The 16362-nt window shown below is 51.1% G+C and overlaps 1 protein-coding gene across 3 annotated transcripts in view; it reads left to right on the top strand.

Moving 5' to 3' along the window:
• DNAAF9 (dynein axonemal assembly factor 9) overlaps window positions 1-9965 on the top strand; it is a 156225-nt gene extending 146260 nt beyond the window's left edge. For 2 of the 3 annotated variants that reach the window (XM_073236851.1, XM_073236850.1), the window contains exons 32-37: window positions 1393-1499; window positions 1831-1905; window positions 3598-3803; window positions 4817-4921; window positions 5958-6051; window positions 6628-9965. In XM_073236851.1, the coding sequence (XP_073092952.1) occupies window positions 1393-1499; window positions 1831-1905; window positions 3598-3803; window positions 4817-4921; window positions 5958-6051; window positions 6628-6740 (700 nt within the window). In that variant the 3' untranslated portion in view covers window positions 6741-9965. The remainder of the gene's footprint in view (window positions 1-1392; window positions 1500-1830; window positions 1906-3597; window positions 3804-4816; window positions 4922-5957; window positions 6052-6627) is intronic. The other variant, XM_073236852.1, reaches the window with a different exon arrangement.
• The last annotated feature ends 6397 nt before the right edge of the window (window positions 9966-16362 follow it).

The raw sequence follows: 16362 nt of genomic DNA, 5'->3' as shown, positions 1-16362 counted from the left end.
CTCCCTCCTTGCAGGGCCACCACCTCAGAGTGAACAAGCTTTAGCTCCAGGATGTACTCAGTGCAGCTCTTGAGCTGCGCAGATTCTCAGCCATACTCCTCCCACAACCCTCTCCTTCCTCATCAACCCCACCCCCATCTCCCCAGGTAGAAGGACTTGTTTCTTGTCTGGGAAGAAACCTTGCACTCTTCCCCTGAGGATTTGGGCTCTGAACAAAGAAGCCAGAGGAAGCCCTTGGTCTCCAAATGATTTGTTTAAAGGGGAAGAGGGCCAAAAAAAGCATGTCATTCTTGTAAAATTATTACTCTACTGCCTTACTTTAAGGAAATCACAAGGAATAATGTATTTCCAACAGTATAAAATTCAAAACCACAGTGCTATTTTAAAACAAAGGAAACTAATGAGAATGCAATAGACTGGAGGAAAATGTTTGCAACAAATGTGGGAAAGGTTAATATAATACTTGGGAAGCTTGTTTAAGTATTTAAGAAAAGCAGCCCCATTCATATAGATGTGGACAGCTTTATTAAGAGCAAGTATAAATGGCAACCATGGTAACAATTCCATGTCAGTAATACTCAGAAATTTAAAGTGATGCCTCACTGTTATTTTGATTGACACCTATTACATTCAACCAAAAATATCTGTAATAGTCATTGCTGGGGGAATTGTTGTGAAATGACAACATTTACCAGCTGCTGTGGGTAGTGTAAATTATTACCAATGAGATGGTTACGTGCTTCCCTGGACTGATTCCAATCATGGGGCTTTGTCACAAGGAAAGAATTTCAAAGCAAGAATGAGAGTTCCATAACTTTGGATCCTGGGTGAGGGGGTTCATTACATTACCTTTCTATCTTTGCATATGTTTGAAAATTTTTGTTAATAAAAAGTTAAAATTTTTAAGTGTTCTGAATATGGACATGTTCCACTGAGTCAGTCTGGTGGAACTGAGAAGCTAAAGCAGAGATGCCCCAGCCCTGGAGTCCTTGTAGAGAAAGTGTACACGTCCAAAGGCCCTGCTGGTGAAGGTGGGGCAGGCTTTGAGCCCTGAAGGAAGGGGAGGGAATCCTGAAGAAGAGCCGCTGAGTACCAGGAAGGACCCTCAGTCTCAGGTGGACACTGGCAGGCTCCAAAGTTAAATGGGGTCTTTATTACTTCAAGGACTAGTCTAAAGGAGGCGGGACTTCCCTGCTCTAATGGGGCAACCATGCTTCCCAGTCTCAAGGTGAAAAAGACATATGTACATTTAAACAAGTTTTGTACACAAAATGACATGCAAGTAAAAGAAAAGATATTACAGGATAAATAAAAATAGTTCATTCCAAAGTAGTATATAGTAACACTCAAAGCCCCAGTTACTTGTACTTACAATTTTTTAAACCTTTTAAGGTATGAAGGTAAATTTGATGCTGGATCAGTCTTTCCATTAATGGTTCAAATCTGCGTATGGTTTGGTCGTCCCTTGGAGAAGACTCGCTTTGTGGCCAAGTGCAAAGGTGAGCCCTGGCTGAGACATGTCCCAGGCCCTGGTAAAAGAATACCCCAGAGTTGTCCCTGCTTCCTGGCACCATTTTAGTATTCTTTGTTCTGTCTCTTCTCACTATTTGGGTCTGAAAATAGGCAGAGGGATTTGAGGACCCAGGAGGCCCCCACCCCTGGGAACAGTGGCAGAGCCCCTGGGGAGGACCTGGACCTGGTGGGTATAGAACCTGGGAACCCTAGACCTGAAATCAGGTTCCGTCACAGTCCCTACTGCCCCAGCTGTGCCACCCTGAACTTGGCCTCTGCCCCCAGGCGGGTGACAGCCCTGTCCTTTTCCTCCACCAGCAATTCAGTCCTCCATCAAGCCAAGTCCCTTCTCTGGAAACATCTACCACATCCTGGGCAAAGTGAAGTTTACAGGTAACTGGGGGTTGGATTTGGGATCCTTACACTATGGGGTGCTCTGCAGCCTCTCAGAAACCCTCCCTCTGGTGTAACATCCGGCTCTTCCAGTCACCCCTCTCGGCCAAGAGCCCTTTCTCCAGGTCCCTGTGCTCCAGTGTAGGACCTATCCTCCTTCCCCAGTGGCCTGCCCAGGACCTCTCCTCACAGCTCCCTGACTTCCTTATTCCAGACTCACACCCCAGCCCCCCTGGCTGTCCACTGCCTCCTCCTAGACCTGTCACCGGAGCTACACTGCTCTCTCCAGCTCAGATCCATTCCTGCTGGTCTTGAAGGCTTCCACTTGCCTTCTCCCTTCTGTCCACTAGGCCTGCTTATCAGCCTTAGACCTCTGGAGCCCTTATGACCTGAAGTCTATCCTGGGCTGCTGAGGGTCAAGGAAAGCCTCAAAACTAGGAGGAGTTAACACTGAGAAAGGAGAGAATATTCCAGGGAAAAGGCACAGTGTGTTCTGTGGACCCAAGGCAAAAAACAGCACATTTCAGGAACCAAAAAGGGTTTACTGTAGGTCTAACTTAGGAGGGAGGCCAGGTGTCTGTCAGAGTGTTTTCAGCTCTTTTAACAGAAAACCCCAACTCATCCAGCAGCTTTTAGCTATGTAACAAGAAGGCAGGAGGTCAGGCAGCGTAACAAGGTCGCCGAGGACCCAGACACTGTGTGTCTGTTCTTCCATTCTTGGAGTGTCAGCTTGTCTTCAGGTTCCCACCCCTCGTGGTTACCAGGCTGTGCCACAGGCAAGGGTGTCATATCCAGACAAGAGCCAGCAGGAGAGGCTGGCTCTTCCTGTGGGGTCTTTATCCTCTCCTTGGTCAGGAGTGAGTGACCATGCCTCCCAGGACCCTCACCCATGGGGCCCTGCTGTTGGAGGAAGAAGGGGACGTTGGCCAGGCAACACCGGCATCTGCTCTGGGAGCCACTGAAGGTGTAAGCCTGGGACCTCTGGGTTCAGATGGAAGAAGTACATGATGGAGCCTATATAAAAGAACCTCTCACAGTCCTTAAACCCATACGTTTGGGATAATTTATGTTATTGAATCTGAAACTTGGGCCCTTCTCCTGAAGCCCTTTACTCAAGCCCACTTCCCTCAGGCTCTGACAGACCACTTCCCACCTGCTTCAGAGGTCTCCCCCATTACCACCTTCTTTTCTTCCTTATTTAGACCTATTCTTGACCCCTTTCTTCTTAACCTCCCTCTGTTCTGGATCCCTTTCTCATCCTGCCTTGGAGAAGGACCTTGCCCTTTTCTTGTGTCTCCAGTCAGTCCTAGCCCCAGCCCTGCAGCCTATGAACCCAGTCACATTGCTCCTGTTCCCGTCTATGTGACCCTCCTGCAGTACTTGCACTGTTCACATGCCTCCTCTCTTGGTCTCTCAGGCCTCTGCTGAAACCCACCCCCTCCACCTCTGCCAAGGGGGATTTCCTCTTTAGTCCCCTTTGGTCAGTGCTGTCCACCTGATCACTGAATCAGCCAAGCTAGAAACATACACTGCTCCTCCGCCCTCTCTTGCTTTATTCTGTCCTGCTTGGCACCCATACCTCCCACATGTCTCATCAGTCGGTCCTGGACCACCTGTACTGTTCTACTCTTGATGTAGCCTTTATCCCTTCAGGGTCAGGGTCTCTGGGACTAACATGTGCCCTCTTTGCAGACTCTGAGAGGACCATGGAGGTCTGCCACAACACTTTGGCCAATTCCTTGAGCATTGTACCGGTTTTGGAGGGACCCACACCACCGCCTGACTCCCGAAACACACCCCAAGATAGCAGCGGACAGCAGGAGTGCTACCTCGTGTTCATCGGCTGCTCCCTGAAGGAAGAAAGCGTCAAGGACTGGCTGCGACAGTCAGCTAAGCAGGTGGTCTGTAAAGCCAGGCACAGATATGACCAGCATAGCTTGGGGACCCTCCCCTGCCTCCCCTACTGGCCTGGCCCTCACATGCTCGGCCAGCACTTTCAGGGATGCTCTGAGAGTGGGAAGAAGCCACTCAAGACAGACTTGTTCTCATAGACATTTCCATCTCTTCTTTCCAAGACAGAATATAGTTATTAGGTGACTTAACTAGGATCGGGGTAAAAACTAATAGTTCCACATAGACACTGACTCTACCTGGTATTCTAAACTCAAAGTATCTTTTGACCTAGCTGACCTTAGTCAAAGGCTGTCCTGTGTTCTGAGCCCAGAATCTGCTATTCTTGGGCTCTCTCTAGAAAGGAGAAGCAACAAAGATGTGCTTAGAAGCTGTTTGCAAACCAATACTCCAGACCTGGATAGCAGTGAGCCTGGGGGTCTCAGAGACAGGCACAGGAGAAGAAGTGGCCTATATGTAGATGCACACAAGCATCTTTAGCCCAATACTACAAAGAAAAATAAAACTCAGACTGGAGTCGAAATTCTCCAGTACGCTGAATGCTTTGGGTGCTGAATAAGCCTCTTGGGGGTTTAGCATATGCTGGAACTCTGGACATAGACTTGGCTGGGGCCTGGGGCCTCTGCAGACACTCAGTTGAAACCTGTCTTTTATAGTAAGGAATAGCTGCTAGCAGGCTGTCTTTCTCCAACTCACCTGAGAATAAACTCCTAAACGAATAGGGGACTTCATGTTGTCCCTTTATCTGCATGGCTGTCACTGGTAGTGCTCAGGGTTGAGAATGCCTATTTGCAAAAGCACCAATCTGTCCTCTGTCACATGGTCCCTCTTGACACACAGGGCTCTGTGATGGGAAAGTGGTCTTCTCGAGCGGCAGATAGGCAGGATATTGTGTCCAAGCCATGGCAGAACTTAACGCTTTCTCCTCTGCTGGGATCTTAGTAATGTCACTAGCCACCAGAACCCTGAACCCTCAACCGCCCCCCATGTACTCCATCAGCTCTGTTGGGACCTGACCCCTCCCTCCATCTCTGCACAGAAGCCTCAGAGGAAAGCCCTGAAGACCCGGGGGATGCTTACCCAGCAGGAGATCAGGAACATCCATGTGAGTCTCCCGCTCTGGGGGCCTAATCCCCCACAGACCCAAGTCTGTCCTTCTAGGCTTGCACGGCTCCATCCTTCAGGATGTCCTGAGTGAGGGGGCTGTCAGCACGGCGTGCTGGAGGCCTTGCTTCTTTCGAGTCACAGTGGGAAGCTGGTAAAGAGAGGCCTCAGCCCATCTTGTCTTGCAGCCTCCATGAGGAGAACGGGGTGAGCTTTGTGTGACCTGGGCATGTGACCCTGCCTGTGGGAGCAGCAGGGATATGGAGCCCTGTTTTGTCACACTATTCAAACAGCTGCAGAAGTCGTTTTCTCCTCCCACCCCTCTGTCCTAGGCAAACCAGAAGCTCCTCATGGGCAATTTGTGGAATCCTGAGGCCAGCTCTCGATGAGCCCTCCCAGCCGCCAGGCTGGCTCCTAGCCTCTGCCCCAGTCCCCACTCCCACTGGGGCCTTTCCCTGGGGGGCTTGAGGGCAAAGGCTAAAGGGACAGAGTCCAGGGTTGCCGGTCCTGATGATGAGCAGATGGAGCAGGACTCTGGGGCTCCAGGAGCCCCTGCTTTGGACTAGAGGAGGGCTCCTCTCTATCCAGCTCCCGCAGGGCCTGAGCAACCCTTGGGGGCACCTGGGAGAATGCTGTGGGCACCTCAGAAAGCAGTCCTTATAGTGTGTGTTCCCCCACAAGGAGACCTTGAACAAGGATTTGAGTGCAGGTAGTTTATTTTGGAAGTGATTCTAGGAGGCACTAGTAGGGAAATGGGAAAGTAAGAGAAGCCAACAAAGGTGTGTTACCGATCCAGTACCACGTGGACAACTGGAGCTGAATCCCAGGGAGCCACAGAGTTCCTCCCTGAGAGGCGGGAGATGACCCATCAGTCATTGCATTGAAGGCTGCTGGTGGGAGGTGTTAACTCCCTGGCACATCTACCTTCCAAGGGGCAGAGTGGGCCATCTTGCTAAGTTACAGGCTTGTTTGTTTTGAATGGTGAATGAATGATAGAATGCGGACAGGTAGTTCTAACATTACTCTTTTCCCTACAGGTGAAACGCCACCTGGACCCCCTCCCTGCAGGCTACTTTTATAACGGCACCCAGTTTGTCAACTTTTTTGGTGACAAGACTGATTTTCACCCACGTATCCTTGGCATCTGGGGCAGTGAGGTTGGGGGTGTGAGGGGGAGCCTGGCTGTAAAGAGGGTGTGTGCTGGAGCAGCCACAGCCCAACCCTGGAGCAAGCGACGTCTGGGAACACCCAGCAAGCCCAAGGCAGACTTTTCATCTTAGCCTTTTAATATCAGTAGTATTAATTTCTCCTTCACTGTGTGATTGCCAATGTCACTCTGTAGTTTGAGTTTAAATGCAGCTGTGGTGACACCCTGAGTTCTGTGGTCATTGAGAGCACAGTTTACAAGTTGGAGACGGCGAGATTACGGTAGTTGACCTGTGAAAAGCTGGATGGGAGGCTGCAGTGTGCTCATGAAAGTGGAGTGCTCACTTCTGGGACCTCGTGAAGGAACCTGGGCCAATCCCCATCAATTGTTTGTAGCTGTGGTGCTGTCAGTATATAGAAAGAGCCCACAGGTACCCTCTGTGTGGGCAGGGCACCCACACCTCTGTGTCCCCCACCTCACCCACCCACAGATTCCCTCTGGACCTAGGCAGTCCTCCTTGTCCTCCAGACCCAGGGTGCTCTTCCTTAATGAGATGCCAGTCATGGACCAATTCATGAATGACTATGTGGAAGAAGCCAACCGGGAAATCGAGAAGTATAATCGTGAGCTGGAGCAGCAGGAGTATCATGACCTCTTTGAGCAGAAGCCCTAGAGGACAGCTGCAGAATGTCCACTGTGGTGATGGGCATTTGGACATGGGGTGTCTCAGCCTCAGCTCTCCCAGAGCCCCTCTCTGGAGGGGCTGTCCCGTTCTCCTTAGCCTTTGTGTGCTGGCCTGAGTGCATGTTGTCTTTATTCTCTGTGCGGCGCTGAAGAGCATCATCTGCACCACAAACTCGGGGGAAGGCTCCTTCTGGAGGAGGAGTAGACAGCGGCTGCCCTGTACACCATGGCCATCCAGGACCTCTAGGTCTCTGGTGACAGTATCCCCTTTGGGCTGTTGAGGCACAATGTGAGGGTGGGGAGAAACATTGAAATTGCACAGAGGAGCTGCTGGGACACAGAAAGACCTCTGGCTGCCCAAAATGTGGCCATGCCAGGCTACCACAGACCTAAAACACGTCCCAAGAGACCCTACCCCTGCCTCCCTTCTGAGGCCCCTTCCATTGAAGGAGCTGGACTGCTGGCCCTGGGCCCAGTCTGGGGGGAGCAGCACAAGCCCAGCCCAAGCCCAGCCCCCAGAGCCAGCAGCCTGGGCTGAGATCAACAGCTGTTCTAAAATGAGAGATTTCCCTCATGGCCTGAAAGGAAAGGCATGTTGCTTTTCAGAAGCCTGTGGCTTTTGAACTAACCCAAGCAGTGCCCTGGGGTTGGTTGTGTGCTTCCCTCACAGCATCCCTCTGGTTTGTTTAATTCAGGACAGGAACAGACCTGCTGCTCAAGCCTTCCAGCAATGCTTTGCCTCACTGTTGAAGGGAGCATCCTGCAACTGCGTAGTCTTCGGCCCAGGCTGTGATCCCCTGTGGGGCATCCTTGAACCGGGTGCAGTCCCCAGCACCCAGCCCTCCCCTCAGCCTTGCCAGGGAAGGCCTAGTTTTCAACCACAAACTTAAGGAAACTCATGTCCCCAAGCATTGTTGCCAGCCCTGGACTTGTTTGGCTCCTGAAGACCAAGAATCTCAAGGAATTACCATATCATAGAATTTCATAGAATTCCTTCCAGTGGCTTTGTTTTTAGATGGGCCATGAAGCAGAAGGGTGCATCCCATGCATGACCTCCATAGTCAGTGTGGGGAGAAGGAGGTCAAGGCACTGGTATTAAGGTGATGTCTGTTAGGACTTCAGCGCCTTAGCTCCTAGATTGTAAATGCTTTCTGACTTTCATGTTTGTCTTGCATGCCTTCGGAAGAAGCACATAGGTGAAATCAGCAAAGTTTCCAGTAATGTAGAGGGGTTTTTGAGAAAGGCCTCTGGTGCAGAGGAGAGACAAAGGATGAAGCACATGTGCCTGGTCACTCAGAGGTCTGCATGCAAGTAGCAAAGCAGCTATTCAGGGGTTGTCAGTAAAATGTATTAGAAAAAATAATTTTATTTGAAGCCAAATGAACAAACTCCAGATATCATTGAATTTAAAATCTTGCATGAAGAAAGGCACCTGGGAACGGCCATGTGCTCCAGTCTCATCTCCCAAAGCTCATAGTGACAAGGGCTCAGGTGTGGAGCCCAAGTCTGGGAGCCCCTCACTTCTGGCTGGCCAGAGGCTGGGGTCCACAATGGGCCTGCCTCTGCTTCAGAATCAATAACATAGATCTTAAGTGCAATTGATGAAATAAGCAATGAGTTACTATAGCTTCCTTTAGCTCTACCGAGCTCTTTTTAAAAACTCAAACTTGAGCAGCCTTAGAAAAGGGAGAGGTGGGGTGGGTGGTTGGGGTGGGGGGAAACATAGGCCATATCCTCCAGGTGGGTTGCTGTGAAATTTTAAATGAAAGCTCTAGATGGAGGAGCTCGAGCCATTTCCTGGCTGTAGCACAAAAGAGTTTTTAGAAAGGGGTCGGAGCCCATCCATAAAAGCGGGTCTTCCCACTGCGTGGGGCTGTACTACGTAGTAGTCTTGGTTTTCTGATATTGCCCATAGAAATGCTCTCTCACCAACTTGCCCCACTGTCCCAATTCCTCTACTGTAAGAGGGAAAACTGATTACCTCAACTTGAATATGAAACTGTGATTGAAAAAAGTCAAAACGTTAAGAAGTTTCAAAGCCAAAAAGGCAAAGCTGGCTGAGGCCTCTGTGTATGCTGCTCAGCCTGCTCGGGGTTGTGGAGGGGCACACTGGTGAAAGGGCATTCCTTGGGGGGCACTTGCTGTGCCCCTGATGAAGAGGCACACTGGCAGTGTGAGCTCCTTGAGGACTGAGGCTGGGAGATGGCTCCTCCCTGCTTGCTGCACTGCCCCTTCTGGAACCAGCAGGGCCTCGGGGTTCTGACTGTGAAGTTTAATGTCTGCTTGATTCCTCCTGGCTCTCCAGGTGGAGGGGCGGGGTCGTAGGCTGTCTCCAGAGGAAGGGTCTTCCTTGACACTGTGTTTTAGATTTTGACCTTAAAAGTGGATACCAGAAACCCAGCAAAGACATCAGGTGTGGGTTCCTTAGGGACAGGAAGAAGTCCTCCAGGGGCTTACATGCTTTTTGCCAACTTTCCTATTAGCAGCTTCAGTTTTATATCACCCAGAGTGAGTGTGATGACTTTGAAGTCGCTGAAGTTATGGGCTATTTTACGTTTTGATGTAGGATCTTTTTTCTTTTTTTTTATTGGAAGGAGGCAGAAATTGGAGAAAAGGGATCACTAGGAAGGCGCCAATGGCAAGGAGTTGGGCTGGCCCTGCCGGTTGGAAGAAAAAGTTCCTTCCTAAATTCTGTCAGGAGTTTGGAGAATTTTTGCACAGTAATAAGCTCTGGGTTGCTCTTTGGGCTTCTCAAAAGGGAAAAAGTTAACTCAAAGATTGTGAACTATTAAGTATTCCAGCATGTTGCTGACCTAGTTGAATAGTTGTACCTCAAAAAGTAGGTGAGAAATGGCTTCCTCATTGCCCCAGGTTGTCAAATACTAATGACAGAAGAGCTCACTTACGTGCCAAAATTCACTTTTATACTAGTTTTTCAGTGCTTTAATATTTGTAATTTAAATTTTAAAACTCATATTTACAAACACTACTGTAACTTCAGTGAAACTGAATTGTGTGATTGAAGCTTTTTGCTTATTATAGTATTTATTACACTAAATTCAGTAAATATATAAAAGTAGCCTTCAATTTATTTTTATATTATTTGACATGTTTTTACCTGCAGTTGTGTATGTGAATTTACCTTAGTAACTGAGATGTAATGCTAAGGACCAATAAACTATCACTGAACAAGCAATGCCTCCAAGGCGGCGTGTCGGTGTAGACTCGGCTCTGAGGTGGCCCTGGGGCCGGGTTGGGGGTGATGAGAAGGCCCGCCCCCTGGGCCTGGGCACATCTCCTCGGCCTCCCCCATGACGCCTCTGCTGGGGCTGCTCGGGAGGGGTCTTTGGGACGCACACTCCCCCGCCCAGACCCCAGAACAGCTGGCCGAGAATAGAATTTTTATGAGGAGACTGTCCCGGAAGTGCCAGAACCCGAGGAGGGGGAGCCGACTGTGGGCACGGCGGTCTCCCGGGGCGGCAAAGAAGCCCACCCGCACCCGGAGGGCCGCTGAGATGCCTTGGACGGCGGGACACCACGCTTCGGCCAGGCCGCAGCGGGAGCCATTGCTTTACAGGCTGGTCAGCTCGTTTAATCCCGGCCAGAGCTCGGCGAAGTGGCCGCTCGGCCCCACTTTATGAGCGGGCATGACCGATACACTAAGGGTCCGGCAACTGCCCTGTGGCGGAGCACTGCCCTGGCCCGCGCCACAGCCGAGGCGCTGCCTTTGTGGAGCCGGCCTTGGACCCGCGCCTTCTAAGGGGGGGATCGGCCGGAGCCGCGAGCGCCAGGGGAGTGGCCTCAGTGCACCTCCCCCGTGCAGGCGCTGGGCTGCGGAAGGCCGCAGGGTCCTGCTTCCCTGGCCGGCTTCGCGTCCGCATCCGCATCCGCGTCCGCTGTGTCCAGGGCGGCCGCGGGTGCCGCCCACAGCCCCCACCGGGTTGAGAGGAGGGGCCCCTGGCGCTTCGGGAGAAGGGCTGCTTGGGGAGGACACCGACTGAAGCCTGCGCGTCCACGGAGCCCCTGCTTCCTGCCCCACCCTCAGCGCAGGGGCCCCCCGGACAAGAGCAGTGCCCTACTGGGAAGATTTGGGCGCAGGCCCAGGAAGGAGGGGGCAGCCTGCCTGTGATGACTGGGAAGGTGCTCTTGGGTTTGGAGCTTCTGTGCAATCATGTACAAACCAAATGCAAAATTGCGTGTGTGGCGCCGAGGGACCCAGAGAATTGGGGGAGGGGTTGGCAGTAGTATTACCCACCTCACAGCCCCTTTCCCCAGAGCCTCCCACCGTCCCATCCTGCAGGGCCAGGTTTAGACAGAGTTCCTGTGCTTGCACTTTCCAGAAACGGCCAGGGTTTAGGGTTACCCTTAAAAAATTGTCAGGGAGGTGGGGGACACAATAAATGGGAAAGAGCTCCCCAGCTGGACGGTCTTTTCAGGCCAGAGGACCTAAAGGCCAGGAAGCCTGGGAACTGGGAAGGAGGCCCAAGCCCCACCCGAGTCCACGAAGTGGCAAGGCACTACTGAAACTTGAGAGCAAGCTCGAACCCCAGAATCAGGGACTCCTGAAGGAGTAGACATGGAAAGTGATTTGGAACAGATGGCCTCTGGTAGAGCTGCTGAAAATCACGACTGAGGAGCATGAAGAAATACTGATGGATTAATTTCTATCATGCAATCTAGGAGCGGCCATGCCCAAAGAAAACATGACAATATGCCCTACTTCCAGCCCATGGTGGAAAGGGAGTGGCTTGGTTGCTATAAAAGTAGAGGGTGGTGCCAGCTTCAAGCTCAGCTGGACCCAGGCAGTCAGTTGCCATCAGAGCCCTCTCTTCATCCTTGGTGGCTTCCCTCTCCCACAGCAATAAGCTTCCTTTATGCCACCAGCAGCCCCAACATCCCAAACACAAGTCCCAACCTCCCTCTCCAGATGCAGCCCCAAAGTCTGGGGTCACATTCCCATCCCTGAACCAGTCACAATGGTCACGAGTATTCTGACTGGCCTGGTCAAGGGTCACTATGTACTTCCAAGGGCCTCTCAACACCAAGCCAATTGGGGAGCTGCATCCCCCAAAGAAGGGCTTGCTCCTCTAGAACAACTTTGCACATCCCCCTGTCAGGCTGTTCATGAACTTCTCTGTTAAAATCAAGTAACTACTGACTTTCTAAATTTTGCTTTCTGCTAGTCTTTCCTAGTACAAGTGATAGCAAGCACAAAGAGTTGTTCTGTTGCAGTTGTGATTTTTAATGAAGAAAAGAAAATTTTTTAATTGGAAACATTCTGTCCTCTTAGATCATCTCCCCCCTGCAGATGGAGAACAGGCCACCATTAATGTGGCTCTATAGTGCCTCAGTGCACCCACGGCCACCAGTGTTCGATGGGAACCCGTTTGAGAATTGTCCTTTCCCTTAGTAAAAGATCACGTAGACTGTGACGTGGGAGTCAAGGATGTGGTGGGCTCCTGCTCCACACTGGTAGGGACAAGAGAGGCTCCAACTAGAGTGTGTTTTGAAGAAACAATTGGCAGACAAGAGCAAAGGGGGTGACCTCAAGGTAGAAGTGGAAAAAGCCAAAGTGGAAAAAAACCCAACATTCTGAAACAATTCCAAAAACTTTCTTGTTTCAGTCTCCAAAAATTTGAAGAAAAATTAATTTGTTTATCCAGAAAGTATTCCTGTCTTTCCCAGGCTTCTGCACTGCTAAATTGACTAGCCAAAATAATTTGGTGGAAAAAAAAAAAGTATCATGGTCAATATATCAAACTAATAAATGAACAATTCTGTATTTAAAAAAAGAAGCTAACAAAACTAAGTGAATATATTTCCACTTAATCCTACAATTACTACTGCTTTCCCCATGGCAGTAAAGAAGTTTAACTTTTCCTCTCATGGATTCAAATGTTTAAGAAACTTTCCACCTTTACTTTGAAATTTTATGCCTGAATGAATGTCCAAATAATAGCAAAATAAGGACAACAGGAAGAAGAAAGATGGTTCGATAACCAAAAATTCATGGAATTTTCTAGCTGAAACGACTCCATTTCAACCTCCTTGGGTTGTTTTGTTTTTTAATTGAAGTATCATTGATATATAAATACAATCTTAAATTAGTTTCAAGTATAAAACACAGTTACCCACATTATTAAATCCTTACCCCAACATAGTGCAGTTACTGTCAACACAGAAAGATGTTACAAATCCATTGGCTATGTTCTTCATGCTGTACTACCATCCCCGTGGCCAACTGACATTATGCTTAAGAATTTTTGTGCCCTTTTATCCCCTCAACTTCTTTATTTTATAGATAAAATATATTAGACCCAAAGAAGCTGAAAGTCTTGCCTGAGGGCATTGCCCTGCACCTTTCTTTGGCTCACTCTCTGTACCTAAAGCATCCAGCTTCCTACAAGAGGTTGGAAGGAGCTGGAGCCCAGGGGAAGAGCGGTCTGAAGTAGCACCGCAGGCAGAGTCAGTGAACTCCTGGCAGGACCTTGGCCAGCCCCATGGACACAAGAACCAGTGAGAATTGAGAATCGTGGTTGGGGAGGATGTGGGGTACACAGAATAGCTGAGGGGGGCAAGGATGGCCAGGAGAGTGACAGGCTGCCCAGACTCTTGGAAGACCTCAGGTGGCCAGTGATGGGTCTCAAAGGGCCTGGGGGTAGACAAGGGTGGGGAAGTTTGGCACCAGACCTGCAGCATTTGTCTCAAGACTTGCTGCACCCTCTGCATGCCCTGGAGAACTTGTTGGGGGTGAAGACTCCCAGCCTCATCATAGGTCCTACTCAATGAGAATCCCTGGGTCTGGCCCGGGGATCTGCATTTCAGCAAGCTCTTGAGGGGTTTTGACATGCTGGGCATCTGCCTTGGAGGGTCCTGCTAGAGGAAGCCATTGGACACTGCCACACACAGTGTGTGTGATGGGGGGGCAGCGGGGCAGGTGGTGAGCACCTCTTGTGGCCCCTGGAGTGGAGTGGGCAAAAGTTGGTCAGTGTTTGATGGTGTCTGTCTGCCAGGGGATTCTTGGCTGAGAAGCTGGGCTGTGGAACTGGAGCCCAGGTCAGCGGGCAGTGGGGCAGCCCTGGAACCTTCCTGTTCAACAGCCTGCTGGCCAGATAGGATCACTGAGTAGAGAGCCATTACAGGTCCGTCAGTGCTAGATGCTGACTGAATATGGATGGGGACACAGAGGGATGTTGTTCTGAGTGGGGCAGGTCCTTGTCGGCCTTCCACAGTGCTCCTTGCCCTCCTGGCTGCACTATTAAGAGCCTGGATCTTTCTCTCAGTGGGGGTAGGTGGCACCTGGGAGAACGCTTAATGCTGTGTTAGTTGGGCACCAAACTCCTACCCACCTATGAGGTCTGGAGATGTCCTGGGTGGGGCGGGGAGGTGGTGCCCGTGGAGGCCACATCCCTCCCCCAACCCCCACCAGCATCACCAGAGAATAGCCCTGGGAACAGCTTCTTCCAGGAACCACAAGGGGGCGGTACAGCTGCAGCTAGAGAAGGGCTGGGAAGGGCTGGGACCTGGTCGAGGCTGCCTGCCCAGGGCAACAGGAACCCCAAGCAGCTTGTAAAACCCAGGTGACTCGAGGAGAAGCTGATGGTTGTACAGTGCAGGAAGCCACTCTTACCGAGGCTCCAAGGGAAGAAGAGGGCAGACGGGAAGTAGAAATAAAAGGACTCAGTGATTTCTGAGTATGGAATAAGGACAAGTAGGCAAAGGGAGTCAGGCATATCTGGCTGGAAAACCTGAGCGGGAGTGGAGGGTGGAGGATGAAGAGGCCATCTGGGGGGCTTCATGACCCAAAAGCCTCTGGGAACTCTACATGCAGGTGTGGGTCATGCATTCCCCATGTCCCAGGTTTACTGAGCACCTCTACCCTGTACTGGTGAAGGATGCACACCCAGCCTTGCTCTCAGGAGCTCCAGGTCTAGCCAGAAGAGTAGGAGCTCAGAGTTAGGGGCCATGAGGGTCTGTGATGGAAGGAAACAGGAACCTACTGCAGACAGTGTGACCAGGGAAAGCCTCTCTGAAAGCTGCATGAAATGAGCGGTGAGGAGCTACGGAAATAGCTTCCAGGCACCCAGACTGTCAAGGCCTTAAGGCAGGTGGGGGCTGGCGGCCATGGTGGCTGGAGCGATGCTCTCCTGGGAACAGGAGCCATAGAATGGAGGGGGAAAGTAGGCAAGGGCCAGGTTGCACAGCACCATTACCCCACACCCCTCCCTGGTCCGTGAGCTTGCTTTTATTTTCCTAAATGCCATGAGAAGCCACTGGAGTGGAGATGGATAGGGGGAGGTGTGGGGGGCAAGTCAGAAGGCCAAATGAACCAGGTTTGGGGTCCAAACAGGCAGAACTGCGCTGTTTTGAAGATGAACCCAACAGACTTGCTGGTGGATCAGATGTCGGTGAGTCAGGGTGACTCCCCCGTCCAGGGCAGCCAGCCGGTTGGAAGTGGGCTAGGGAGCTCTATTTTACCTGAATTTCATTTGAATTGCCAGTTAGACACCCAGGTTGTGGGGAGCATAGAAGGTAGACTGCAGCAGGTTGAAGTCAGGAGCTCAAAGTCAGGAGTCATGAACTCTGTCAGCCGTGGCAGGTAGAGAGCCATAGGTCCAGGGAAAGTTATGGGACCACCAACACCAAGCTAGGTCAGAAGAGCAAGTATGAGGAAGGGAAGAAAATGTGGCAAGAAAAAGGAGGGGGCAATCTGTATTGGGAGCTGCTGGGAGAAGGGAATGGGGCTGGCAAGAAAGCTGAAGCAGGGTGACCTTGACCAGAACAGTTTCAGTGGAGTGGTGGGGACAAAAGGCAGGTGTGAGGGTGTTGAAAAGAAGTAGGGCGGGCGTGAAGACAGGAATAGAGGTAACTCATTGGGGAAATGTGCTCTGAAGCACAGCTGAGGAATTGGATGGGACCTGGAAGGGGAAGGGAGTTCAAGGGAGTGTTTGGGGTTTTGTTCTGCATTTTTTAATGAGATACTATAGAATTACTTCTTGCTCCAGACTCTAAAACCCACTGGTTTAAGTAGCACACAGAGAAAGCTGAGCTGAAAGCTCTTTGAAAGCCATTAAGTGCCCTTTGGAACCTACTGCTCAAGGCTTTGTGTCCATAGCCCAGTGAAATCTGAGACCCCCAATAGAGGGAAAGAGAGGAAATGGGTGTGCCTGGGTCCCTAAACTGCCAGTGTTAAGGACCCAGGGGGGACACAGGCGGGGAGCCCTGGGGCACCCGCATTTGCCCTCAGCCTCTGACCCACAGAGGCAGGGGTGGGTGGGAGGAAACAGCTTCTCACTTTGCAGCAGGGCCCTGGGGCTAAGGGAGCTCTCAGGGCAACCAGGGGAATGGAACCTGCAGGGGCAGAGCCCTGGAGGCTGAGGCAGGAACCCAGCCAGGGTCACTTCCTCTGAGAGCCAGGTCCAAAGACCGACCCCTTGGAGGAAGCTTGGCCCTAGGCTCCTGCTTCCTCAGTGAGCTACCTGGTGAGGTGGTCGGATGAGGGAGGAGGAAGCTGCAGTAAGGGGAATGGACAGCTGCCCCTCCAGTTCAGGGACATCCTTGGAAGGTCCAGGAGTTGGGAACTGCTGGTGACACAGGGAGGCAGTTGCAGA

This window comes from Manis javanica, chromosome 5, assembly GCF_040802235.1.
Source record: "Manis javanica isolate MJ-LG chromosome 5, MJ_LKY, whole genome shotgun sequence".
NCBI classification, from domain to species: Eukaryota; Metazoa; Chordata; class Mammalia; order Pholidota; family Manidae; genus Manis; species Manis javanica.
Note: the sequence above shows the minus strand (reverse complement) of the source record. Positions and strands in the feature narration are given on the sequence as shown.